The 13505-nt window shown below is 50.0% G+C and overlaps 1 protein-coding gene across 3 annotated transcripts in view; it reads right to left on the minus strand.

The window, feature by feature from the left end:
* The window catches only part of PDPK1 (3-phosphoinositide dependent protein kinase 1), a 73755-nt gene extending 60256 nt beyond the window's left edge, over positions 1-13499 (minus strand). The window contains exons 1-4 of one of the 3 annotated variants that reach the window (XR_002124695.1): positions 12599-13313; positions 9856-9910; positions 1874-1970; positions 1196-1324 (exon numbers count right to left, since the gene is read on the minus strand). Coding sequence is in view for 2 of the 3 variants with exons in the window: in XM_019648552.1 (XP_019504097.1) it covers positions 12599-12622 (24 nt within the window). In the remaining variant the exon portion in view is untranslated. The other 2 variants (XM_019648552.1, XM_019648550.1) reach the window with 2 other exon arrangements.
* Between the last annotated feature and the right edge of the window lie 6 nt (positions 13500-13505).

Genomic DNA, 13505 nt, shown 5'->3' on the forward strand with positions numbered 1-13505 from the left:
ACAGCAGGGGGCCAGGAGGAGCTTACCAGGGCTCCTGTGTCTACATGGGATGGGGCCCAGCTGAGGAGGAGCTTTCTTCTCCACAGTGCTTTGGAGGGCTTGTATTAGGAGGGGAGACACACGGTTTCTCCTCTTTTGAAATGTAGTTCAAAACACTTGACAAGTGACTGATCCATTCATGCTGCTAACAGTCACTGAGCACCTACCGAAAGCCCCATCCTGCCTAAGCCCTGGGGACTAGAAGAGCAGACAGCACCTGAGTCAGCGCCAGGAGGCCAAGAAGTTGAATTTGGGGTAAGAGTGTTGCCTGGTGTTCCTCAGATCCCTCTGGATCTTTCTTTATCTGTCTCTATATCTTTATCTCTGAGGAGTTTGAAGCCAGCCTTAGGGTTGGTGCTATGAGTGACAGTCTTTCATCCTGAGAGAGAGCCCATGGATCTACACCAGGACCAAGGATTCAAATCTGGGGGGCTTACACACCCCAGATTTCAGCAATCACCAGTGGATTCTTTACACATGCCTTGGCTCTTAAAGAGACTTTTTTCTAATTTCTAAAAACCTTCTAAGGAAGAATCTAATTCCAGGATATGACAAGAATAAATAGATGCAAAGCTTAATCATTAGTTACTATTCTGTGTAAACCTTTTGCGTGTGAACTAGTGACAAGGCCTTGGACAGACAAGTACAGTTACAGGTACAAGTAGAGAAGGGCCATCGTGGAACTATTACAACAAGCACTGGACTCCTGGCTAGCCATCTGACCTTAGACAAGTTGTCACTTCTCTGGCTCAGATCCTTTGCTTCAGTCATGGATAAGAACCGGAAGTCCGAGGCTTTAATGAGTTAATCTACACAAAACACTCAAGCTTACTGACTGGGAGGAAGCTTGTTAGGAGCACTTTTACAATTAAATAACACAGAAGATACAATCAAAAAGTTTCTCCACCCAGAGGCCATCACATCATAAAATAAGCCCTTTAGGCCCTTTCCAAATGCTGTTTATTGATCTATGAGTAAAGCTGAATTAAATATATACTCTTTCAGGAGGCCCATTTCTAACTGTGAGTCAGACAAAACAATATAGGAAGGCTGAGCTCCCTAACGCACCAGCGGAGGAATCAAGATCAAATCAGGGCCTTGTATGGTCAAGATGTTGTCACGCAGCTGAAGGCTCCAGCCAGCAAGAGACACGATCCCAAACTCCCAAAGCAAAGCTGCCTTTCAGAGCTGCCCTGGGCAGGATGTGCTCTGGAGCTCTGAAGGCACCCCGACAGGTACTGCCAGCACACCATAGCACACACACGGAATGTTTCCTTCTAGGCCCCTGCATTAAAGGGCGGGGGTGTCACCAAATCTGACCAGCTCATCCCCAAAGGCACTCTGCTCTCAGGTGAGTTATACTCACTGGCAAAGAACATTCTGGTAAGACCCTCTCACCCCAACAAATCCCACAAAGGCAGGCCCCGCACTCAAAAGCAGGCCAGGACCCAAGTTCAAGGTCTGTGACTTAGTTGAAAATGGGTAACCACAGGTGAGCCCCACTCTCTCCGAGCCAAAATGTGCTCTTCTATTAAATGAGGTTGATAACAGACCCACCCCTTGAAGGCTGCTGGGTGCCCGCTATAGATACACGAGGCCTTCTGTGAAGTATGTTGTGCGCTCACCGGGCAGACAGGACGTGGCTACTGGATAAGGTGGCCGAGGGATTCTCAGCCCAGGCTCCTGTCTGCGTGTGCTCCTAGGATGGACTGCGTCATACACCCTGCCCACCCTGGCTGTGACTATGGGCAGATGAGGAGCAGGCCCACAGGAGACAGGTGGGCCCCAAGGCTCTGGTGCAGTGTAGCACCCAGCAAAATGCAGGTCGTCCTACCTGAGGGAACCACACACAGGTGAAGCTTCGGGCAGGTGGCTGGCTGGTTTAAACAAAGACCAGAGTGAGACTGTTTTCTCCTATTCCACGGAGAAAGCTGCGGAAAGGAAAAGAAGGGAGCTGGAAGCATTCAAGTGTGACCCTCCCCGTGTGGCCACCTAATCTGCCCTCTGACTCTCTCCTCCAGCCCCTTGGAGCCTCTCACTCAGCAACAGGCAGGTAAGGCAGGCGGAGGGCACAAGGTCAGGCCGCCAGCAGCCTGAGTCTGGTCCTCAGGCTTAACTGATCGCAGGACTCAGTAAACACAGTGTCTCTGCATTTTACCAACCTGGACGGTCACCATTAACTATGCACATGTCACCACAAACATACTATGAAATTCTGAAATCAAGATTTGTCTGCATGGACAATGAAGCTCTGCTCACTTCCTGCACTTTGGCACTGCCTAGTGGTATACTTTACACCTATGAACTTGATTCACATGAACATTACAGTGCAGGAAGTTTACAATCAGAAGGGGCCCTCAGGGCCGGCCGAGTGGCTCAGTTGGTTAAGAGCTCGCTCAAGAGTTTGAGCTCTGAGCAATAGCGGTTTGATTCCCAGCCCGAGCTGAGCTGCCACTGAGCTGCCAATAGGTGGCAGGATGGCTCAGCTTAAAAAAAAAGAAGGGCCCCTCAGCAGGTTTCTAAGAACCCAGCAAAACCCTATGTTTACACAGGATGCTGGGCACATGGGAGCTTCTTTTACGCTCATTCTTTAAATTCTCCATATAATTATATACACCCCTTACAGATACAACTTTAAATACCACTGCTCAAGATAAAATTAATGAAATGCCATTTTGCTCTACTTCTAAAACTAGTAACTAACAGTTAAGTGCTTACTGTTTGCCACACGTACTTCTGAGCATCTTGCATGTGTTATCACGGTTAGTCCTCAAACAGGTCCTGATGCGAAACCACTGGCATCCTTTTCACAGATAGGACACTGAGGCCCAGGGCAAGTCCCTGTCCACACTCACACACCCAGCAGTGAAGCCATATTCAAACTCAATGCTCTCAGCCCTTCCCAGTTTGTAGAGGCTGCGTCTGATGCTGATACTTCGAGTAGCAGGGACTGAGGACGGGGGCCCTAGGCTGGCAGGACCTTCCTGGGAAGCATTTAGTAATCACACCACACCACACCTTAGGCTCATGTCATTCCGACCTGGCACGTTCCTCTACACAGAATCTGCCGAAATAGACACAGACTCAGAAGAAAATTTAAAAATATTCATTAAGAAAGAACACCTAACAATTGGAAACGGCCTGTGTAAATGTCAACCAACAGGACAATGGCTACCCCTGGGTCACCCAGAGAGGAGACCAGGCAGCCATTGGAAGTGGGGTGTGAACGAGATGCCGGGGACCAAACTGTGAAGTGAAAACAGCACGAGACAAAACTGTCAGGTACACAGTAGAGGTGCCATCTGGGTTAATAGAAGACAGAAGGGAAGCAGTGTTGACCTCTGGGTGAAGGAGAGACAGATCTTCTAGGTGGGTCCTGGAACTATTTACCTGATAACTGCAAAGGACAGAGGACAGAGTCAGACCTGGGCAGGGTCAGCAGAAATAGCAGAGAAGTTAGCTGCTGCAGATGGGTGCCTGTGAGGGACCATATCAATGCCCACGACCTACCGACCAGGGGCCCACAGACCTTTTGAATTTCCTTCCAGGTTCATTTAGGAAGGACTCACAAAGGTATAAGGAGTATTTGCTAATGAGCAGATGAATAAACTAGTTATCTTTTAGATGCAGATCCTAGTGAGAGGCAGACATCATTACCTAGCAGTGCCCCTCCCCACATGGAAATCCTATTGCTGCTTTACAAGCCTGTCATCCTGGAGCTGCATCAGAAAAGCAGCAGCATCTCAAAGATCATTCATTCAATCCATATCCTTAAGATTCCATATGCATTAAAAACTTCACTCAGTAAAATCTATTATTAGGAAGAAAACACTATCAACAAGCTCTTTTTGCTTTCTGGTTTGCTAAAATTAATAAAGAAAAACTGAGTTTCTAATCGCAATTCACATTAATTATATGCAACTTAAATAATACGAATCTATCCTTGGGAATTCATTCATTCAGCAAACATTTCCCCCCACGATCTAGTATGGGAATCTGAGAGACTCCTAGCTTGATCAAAAGCATGTCATCTGGTAAGTAAGTGATGTGCTGAGACTGGCAGGAGTTGAGCTGTTTCCCTCCTCTTTTTCACTCTCCGGCTTCCAACTCCAGCTCCTCAGACAAAACCTCCCTGGGCCTCAGATAAAAGGTCAAAAGCTAAAATAAAACCTAGAGCACAGTGGCACTTCTAATGAAACGAGAGCCTTTCTCTGGAGTTACAGCACTACCAAACCCCACCTCTAGCACGCCCCACCCCCATCCCAGGCCCCTCGGCTGGGCTGGGACCCTTCAGTGCCTCCCACCCCTTGGACTCCTACAGGGGGCCCAGCGCCTTCCCCTCTTCCCCTGGCTGACACTGACTCACTAGCTCCACTCTCTCCTCCTCCTGTGTCTGAGTCCTTCAACCTCAGTGTGGACTGAGCTGCACTCTGTCCTGGCTGCACTCTGTCCTGACCGCCCAGGACTGTGTATCCCGAGGGAACGGCATCCTCCCAGGCCACATGCAAGATCCTTGAGAGCAGCACTGGGACCTGGGGGAACTTCCCAAAGTCCTTCAAATGCCGTGGATTTTGTTTACCCTCCATCAGTGTTTCCCACACATAAACACACACCCACAGCGATATGGATTCCTGTTCTAATAACCCTAACAGGTTATCTTATAAGGAAAAGGCCAGATCAATGTGGTCAGACTTTTGTTGTTTAATCCTCAGAAGCTTCTCTCGCCTTGAAATAGGAAAAAGACATAACCCAACCCCCAGAATGCCAATGGCCATATAAAGCAGTGTCATCTGGCAGGGACACCCCTCCAGCAACGTAAACTTTCGGGGTCTGCAACACTGAAGAGAGCCCCCGCTTATTCTAACCAAGAAGGCCTATCCTGACCCCTGAAAAAGCACCATAAACAGATGGTCTCCCTTCCTGTGCTCTTTATCTGCCAATTTTGAATAACGAGTTTCTTATTGGGAACAATAATGGCCAATGAGACACAGAGACTATCCCAGTGTTAACAGCCAACTCCCACATTAAACTTCACAACATCAGCCTGCAGAGAAAGACCTATGTTGTTGAGCATGACATACATCCACACCTCCACTGCTCACCAATTTAGATAGACTTCAGGGGGCAGAAACAGGGAAAGGAGAAGGAAAGGATGGGCAGCCGGACCAGTCCACATTTCGCCTTGTCGTAGCCAACTCCGAGCACCTGACATGGGCTTTCAGATGGACCCGAGTCCCTGGGTGGGTTCTGCAACCTGAGGCCCATCCGCCAGCTGCCAGGAGCCATCACCATCATATCCTTCAAAGAGCTTTCCGTTTCTATCAGTCCCTGTCTTTCTTCCTACCAATTCCTATCTTCAGAACTGTCTTGCTTTTGCTGTGGTTATGCAGAAAGGAGGCTGGAATGGTGAATCTATAGACCGGTGGGTGAACGAATGAAATTCATGACTTTCCTGAAATGCCTATCTTCTGAGTCCCAGGCTAGAGGAAACTCCACTGTCTGCTCTCGGTTCAATCTAAAAGCCTCAAGAGTCACAGCCCGCAGCTCGATCTATGACTCCAGACAAAGGTCCTTAGACAGTAAACAGCACTGGAACTTGAGGAGAAAAAAGCTCGAGAAGAATGTCAGGGCCAACCACCTACTTTCCCAAAGGCCGGTGATCTAAACCCATCCTCCCCAGAAAGTGCCAAGAGACCTGGCACAGGGGACTGAGCAGGTCACAGAGGGCCAGTGAGACCACAAGCAAATGCTGCAGAGGGACATGGGCCTGCCTTTGATTGGAAGTTCTCTCAGTGAGTTCAGGCCCACTCTGCACCTGGGGACGTCTCTGTCACTGCAGAGTTCCCTGAAGTGTCCATGTCTGCAGACTATGACCAGAGCCGGCAGGCACCTGGACCCCTTGCAGCTCTGACCAGGTACATGGAAGCCTGAAGCCCCCTAGGGCCCAAGTGTCTTCACCTAGAAACTGGAAGGACCCAGCGGGGTCTGCATGCAGGTCCTTCCAAAATAAAACATACTGCGCTCATGCTGTGACATACACACAGCACGTGTCAGAGCAGAGCAGGACCAGGGCCTCACTCCAGTCACTCAGCACTAATCTCCTTTCCTTTCAACAGTAAGTCAGTGGGCGTCAGGCACCCAATAGGATGACTAGGAACACCCACCTCCCAGGGTTCTTCCTCAGCCCATACCCCCAGCCTTGTCTCCATAATACCTCAGACAAACCCAGACTGAGGAACAGTCCACAAAGTACCCGACCCTTCCTCTTCCAGAGCATCAAGTTCATGAGAAACAAGGAAGGACTGAAAAATGATCCTGGGCCAGAGGAGACCCAGGGGCTCCATGACAATGCAGTGTGGCCCCTGGATGAAATCCTGGAACAGAAAGAGGACACTGAGGGGAACCGAACGCAAATGCCAAACAGGTCGGCTGTTTAGTTAATAGCCCACATCCATTTCTTTTTTTTTAAAGATTTTATTGAGGAATTGGGGGAGGGGAACAGAGCTGGGGAATTGGAGAAGGGGAACAGACAAGTTGCTGTCGTTTTGTTCATTAGTCTAGTTGTGGAAGACGTTGCTTCACTGGCCCATGTTGGTATTATCACTGCGCTCTTCCCGGGTGAGACAGTCGCTCGCCGGCCATTGGACGGCCACTCACGGCGGCTCACGGCAGCTCATGTAAGTGCACGCCCGCTGCCGTTGGCGACTCACAGAAACCCAGCTGCAGGTCGAGCTGCTGTTCACCATCTTAGCTGTAGAGGGTGCAGCGTCACTGACCTTCATGTGGGATCTGAACCGGGCCCTGCTACTCAAAGCTGGCATCCCAAGCCAACTCTTAACCAACGTACCACTCGGCCAGCCCGCCCACATCCATTTCTTACTTTTTTTTTTTTTTAAAGATTTTTATTGGGGAATTGGGGGGATGGGAACATTGCTGGGGAATTGGGGGAAGGGGAACAGACAAGTTGCTGTCCTTTTGTTCTTCAGTCTAGTTGTGGAGGACGTTGCTTCACTGGCCCAAGTTGGCACCATCATTGCGCTCTTCCAGGGTGAGGCAGATCAGTCGCCAGCTTCTGGACGGCCGTTCACGGCGGCTGCTGGCCGCTCACGCTGGCTGCTGGCTACATACGGTAGCCCATGGCAACCCACTGCCACAGGGGCTGCAGCCTATGCCGTCGCTGGTGACTCACGGCAGCCCAGCTCCAGGTTGAGCTGTTGTTCAGCATCTTAGCTGTGGAGGGCAGTGTCACTGGCCTTCATATGTGGGATCCAAACTGGGGCCCTTTGGCGTCCCAAGCCAGTTCTTAACCATCATGCCACTCGGCCGGCCCCATTTCTTACTTTTGACAGATGTGGCATCCTTGTATAGAAGCTAACATGAGGGGAAGGGGGGTGGTGGGTACAATGGGAACTCTGCATTGTCTTTGCAACTTTTCTATATATCTAAACACTATTCCAAAATGAAGTTTATTATAAAAATAAGTTTGTTTGGAGGCCCTTTTGGTAGCTTCAAGCAGATTTCACGGATTGGATCAGAAAACATCCTGTCATTAAAAACCTGACTTGGAGTCACTGCTCAGCACTAATTTGAAAAACACAGGGCTACTGAAGGAAAGGGAAGAAAAGCAACACAGCAAATGTTTAGTATAAATTCCTAATACCACCACCTTCTCCAGCTCGCATTGTCCAAAAGGCCTCTGTCTGGAGCTGAGCAGATCTCACAGTGAGAGCACAAGCCAGCCAGGGACTGGCTGGTCCCCAGGAGGGGAGCTGCCTCTCTCCTTGAACTTCCTCTACCCTTGGCCACTTCCCTGCTCCCCTTCCTTCTGGGCACCCCTGCTAGGTGCACTCTGGGTCCCGGTTCTTCTGGCTTCTCTGTAAAGGCCAGCCACCCCTCCTGGCAGGGCACTGCCCTACCCTTCAGGCACCAGTTGTAATGGCCATGCTGTTTGTGGGTTTCCTTCAGCCCCTGGGGCAGGGCAGTGGTTGGTGTGGCTCACAGAGGGGTGGGAGCGTTGGCAAGCTGCCCCCCACCCACCACGCTGCAGATTGGGCCTTTCACACTCAAGGATTCCTTCAGGTTGACAGCAGGGAGCCCTGCTCTGTGGATGCCTTTTCTAACCTACCACCAGCCCATCCTCACCCCCTTCCACCCAGAGACACAAAACTCAGGGCCAGCAGCTTCTGGGCAGGAGAGTTTTTAAGATTTTGTTTGAAAAAGAAAGAGAGAGCATTAAGATTATTAGGTTTTTTTTCTTTTTGGAATGAGAATAAAGTGCATTCACAAATAAACTATATTTAGATGTACATTTAAAAAACTGTATATCTGGTAATAACCAGCTATGTACATACAACCAGTTGAAGACTATAATTTTGACGAATGAAAAAAACCCATGAAAGAAAAATGCCAAAGCACAGGAAGAAAAAATGAGTTAACAACAGAAAAACAGGGCGGTAAATGCTGAACTTCTGAGATTGCGCAGTGAGGGAACACTTCATTTGTCAGCCTCCTGTCCAGCCTAAGTCCAGGCCACTGGGAGGGAAAAATGCAGTGGTCTGCGTGCTCGCCCTCAAAGAAGAGAGCGGGTTAGTAATGACAGGACCTTGGACCCCAGCAGTTCCCAAGCTTCTGAACTGCTAAGGAAGTTAGCTTGCTAATGTCCCTGTTTGCCCTGGGTCTGGCTGCTGTCGCTGTCCAGATCCGAAAAACACGGATGAGCAGGGCCTGTGTTCAGGCACTTTGCCCCAAAGACTGGGCTGTTTCCATCATTTCCCAAAGGAAGTTCATGTGGCACTGTGTGACACTGAGCCTAACGTGCGCATCCATTCCTGCCCTCCTCCCAGGCTGGTGGCTCTCTATCTCACTCACCATGCTCACCCACTGCACTTCCATGATTGGTGCATGGACAGAAACCCCGAGACAATGAGGACCACCAGCCGTACAGTCATTTCAGGAGGGTAGCACCTCTGTACCTGTGGGCACAGCTGCATCCACCCATGGAGCACATGCCCCTCTTAGGACAGGACCCTCTTAGATACCAAAGCAAAGTTGAGGCCTGAAAAAAGCCCTCAATGACCTTGCCCAAAGTAGCAAAGTGATAGGTGTCAAAGAACCCCAGAACAACGGGGTCGTTTCCCCAATGGTCCCTCTATCACAAGTAAAAAGCAGCTTGGCTTCTGGTCATAGGGACTGTGAAGGTGATCCTGATAATCAGGGATCTTTAAGAAACAGTCCTCCTAGGGCCAGCCGAGTGGCTTGGTTGGTTAAGAGTTTGCTTAAGAGAACGAGCTCTGAGCAACAGGGTCACTGGTTCAATTCCCACATGAGCCAGTGAGCTTCGCCTGAGCTGCGCCCGAGCTGAGCTGCCACTGAGCTGCCAACAGGTGGCAGGATGGCTCAGCAGGTGAGAGCACATGCTCCTAATGACAAGATTGCCTGTTCTATGGTGGGCTATGCCCACCCGCGGCTGGGACTACACTCAGCACCTTGAGCTGAGCTGCTGCCCGGATGGCTGTGGCTAGAGCAAGCACTCTTAACAGCAAGGTTGCTGATTCGACTCCTGCATAGAAAAAAAAAAAAAAGAAAGAAACAAATAGTCCTCCTCATGGGAAAACAACTGCCTTGGGAGGGGCTGCCTCCCGAGCAGGGTCTGCATCAGTGACACTGGCTCTTCTATAGCACAGGAACTCAGGATCCAGCCGTGTGAGGACAGGGGCCCATGTGAGGACAGGGGTCCATGGCAGGTCTCGTAGCCATGGCAACAGCAGTGCCAACATGGAGGGCCTCAGCCCAGAATGCTGCATGCTTGACACTTACGGTTGCTGATCCAGATTTAACCCAACACGTGATCTCCAAAGTCTCCCAGGAAGGGCTGTAGTATAAAAAGGAATCAATGGCTTCAAAATATAACCTTTCAAGGGTCAGGTGGGGGGTATAATACACCTACAGAAGTTGGAATTACATTGGAAATTACATTTCCTTACACAATGAAGAAGTGGAACACAGGTCCATGTTTTTAACCCCCTGACTTCCTCCTACTTTGGAATGTATTGGTCATTAAATGGGCAACAAAGAGTTTAGAATGAGGCCCTGCACCCCTCAAACATACACAGCTCTGAATGCAGGGGAGTCAGAACGTACATGCAGGATGCAGACAGGGTTTTGTTAATAAACAGCAAAAAGGATAAGACACACAGGCGTGTGACAATACACCACAGGAAGCCCAGGTACAGGGCTAGGAGGAGAAAACGTGCAAGAGTCACAGAAGCCATCTGGACTCAAGGTTTAACCCTCTGTCGGGCGCAACTGATCTCACAGATTCACTGCACACAAATTTTCAAATATCTAACAGTTAACTTAAGTATTGTGACTCATTGCTTCCGTATCTTCCCCCTCTACATAACCTATTGCCAGTCGTGTCTGTGATTTAGTACAGTAAAGACGTATTTCGTATTTGAAAATTGGTATGCAATGAATCTGTGAGATCAGCTGGGCACGACAGAGGGTTAAGAGATAAGGACAAAACAAGGTGCAAAACCTGTTTTAGAGAAACAGAACATTGAATAGACAACAGAACCAGGTGCAGACCAAGACAGGGATGGACATGGGAACAGGACGAAGAAGCTGATTGGTCAGAAAAGGCTTCCCAGCCACAAGGAGGTTTCCACAGAGGGCGATTTCTTCAGGCCAAGAGGAAGGGCCTCAAGCAGGGAGCCTGACAGCCCAGAGCATCCTGGACACTGCCCTGGGCTCTGCAGGCTGGGAAGAGAGGCCACATGGCAGGGGCGTCTGAGGAGGGACCCTCACCACGGAGAAGCAAAGGGACAGGCCAGGAGAGGTGGCGGAAAGTCACAGGAGTGCTGGAACCTGGGCACCCGCCAGCAAGCCCTCACTTCCTCCCTCACCAGGAAAGGGGGAACTAGGAAGAGCCTACATCAATGTTCTTCAGCCCCACCAGGCCAGAGTGCTGATGAGAACGCAGCGGGGCCGACCCCTCCAGATGGAACTACTCCCGTCACTGCAGGAGAGCATTCACAGCCCTGCTACAACCCAGCACACACACCGCACTTGAGATGGGCTCCAAGAGCAAGGTCTGCGAGGTCCAGCTTCCTTCCACGGCTTGGGGCAGAGTTCCCAGGTCCCTACACACCCTGTCCTCCCAAACTCCCAGAAACAGGGAGGGAGAACAGAAAAGAACTCCCAGCCCTTTGTTCCACGTGTTTCCACTACAGGTCGAGCACTTGATGAAACCACTGAGGCTTCGAGCTTCCCTGCCAATCTTATCAGCCTTCTCTGACAGCATCCAATACACGGCTGTCACTTTAAGATTCAACTCCTGCTGCAGTAAAATTAATCCCAAAAGAGAAAAACAGGTTGGAGAATGAGAGGTTAACAATGAATTCATTGTGAAAGCTAAGCTTTCAGCTGGATGAATTCTGACTGAAATACTGCCGACACACACACATACACAGCCGTCTGCACACAGCCTCTCATCAGCTCTCTCCACGTGGGCAGGCCTGCCACCAGCTCCACAAACATGCAGAGGACATGGACCTCCAGAACAAACTTCTTCTTTATTTAATTTTTATAAGATTTTACTCCAGCTAAACTGACATGCTGAAAAGCAAGATCTCAAATGCTCCTGGAACAAACTTCTTGACATCAAAACACGCCTGTAAATGTTTTGATTCCCTGCAGGCTGCAAGTGGATTTCAAGCCCAGTGGCCGGTGCAGAAGGCATGCGATCCTGTCTGTGGATGGAGGAGGTAACTGGCCCATCAGGAACTACGTGCCCACCTTCATCAGGCCCCCCGGAAACCCTCCTGATGGAAAGCACACCTGCGTGTCCTTCTGTGGGCTGTGCACCCAGGCATGGACTGCTATGTCACACTTGTTCACCTTTTCTACACACACACTTTTAAGTGCTGGCCGTTCTCGTGTCTGTGGACCTGGGTATAATCCAACTATTTAAACGAAACCTGACTCAGTTGCTCTCATAAGATACTTGAAGGCCACAAACAAATCCTTTGTAATAAACTTTCTCTCTTGACACATTCAAAACAGCTTGGAATTTCTTGGTGTAAAAATTTCAGTCTAAATCAGGAAATTTTTCTAAACTTTAAGAGGATGGAAACAGACTTTGTGCAACTATATGAACTCAACCAGCATCAAGCACTGAAAACTGATTCCAAGAACCATCACGAACCCAACAGGCCTTTCTCCTCTAAGACACCAGCATCAGAACACATCCCCCACTACTCTTGAGAAAATGTACTCTGCCTGGCAATTCAGCTAGAGAGGATACAACAACCGGCTCTGATACTCAATTTTTTTCAAGGATCTGGTGTCACACTGAACAAGCAAAGGATGTGATCCGGTTACAGAACAAAGTACTACTGTAAAGGCCTGAACGATACTTGTCCAAAACTTAGTTTCCACACCAGCACTTTCTCCCCGGTGAGCTGCCCTTTAAACCTGCCTTCAAAACAACTGTGCTCCGCACCCCGGTGGCCCGCTGTCATCACAAGGAAGGCATGGAGTTGGCACCTAGTCCTCGTACCTGCTGAGGGAGTCGTTTCTGCATCAAGTGTCTTCAGCAGCGGCTCCTTGCTTTAGCCAAAGTCCATTTCCACAGAAACACCCCTTCGGACGGGCAAAGTGGACCGCCAGTGACGCTTCTCCACACACCACCAACTCAGGAGGGAAGGACCTCGCTGGCTCCTCTCATTTCTGCCGCACTTCCCAGTTCATCATGCACTTGCCCCACAGGCACCCATACCTAGCATCAGGCGGCTCAGGGGACAAGGGCACAAATTCAAGGGGGTGGGGAGAGCACCCAGGAGCCACCTTTTCCTCCTCCCCAAACTGTGCTGAAGCCAGGCCCCACATCTCCATAGGCTGCTGCCGTGATCCCCCCCCTTGTGAAAGCCATGTCAAAGCGGAGAACAAACCTACACTTCCAGCTCCAAGCTTGGGGACCTCACCTCGCCAGCTCTGAACTCAGCTCAGTAACTGCTGTAGGGGAGACACGGGGACAGAAATACATCATGCTACACGAGGCCACATGAGGAGGAGCTACCCTAAGGGACAGCGAAAATCAGAACCCCCTTCTTTCCATGTTCTCCACCTTCCCCACCCCCTTCCAGCATGTGGAGCCAGCCACCTTTGCAAACACATGGCCACGCTCAAGTTGCAGGGAGCCACTCTGCCTAATCGCCAATTTTACCCTTAACAAAATCATTGCACAGTTCTGTTCTCCAAAGGGAGGATTCAAGCCTCACCCATTCAGAATGTCAGCCCTCGAATCAGGATGAACCAGCGCCTCTTTCCAAACAGCTGCTTTCTGACAGCGTGAGGCTCAAACAGGCTCCAGGGGTCACAGAGTTCAGCCATCTGCCCAAAGAAATAAATAAGCGTGCTGTCCGTCCATGGGAACACGGCCCTCCTGCCTCCAACACAGTCAGGAC

This window comes from Hipposideros armiger, unplaced genomic scaffold, assembly GCF_001890085.2.
Source record: "Hipposideros armiger isolate ML-2016 unplaced genomic scaffold, ASM189008v1 scaffold_126, whole genome shotgun sequence".
Lineage (NCBI taxonomy): Eukaryota > Metazoa > Chordata > Mammalia > Chiroptera > Hipposideridae > Hipposideros > Hipposideros armiger.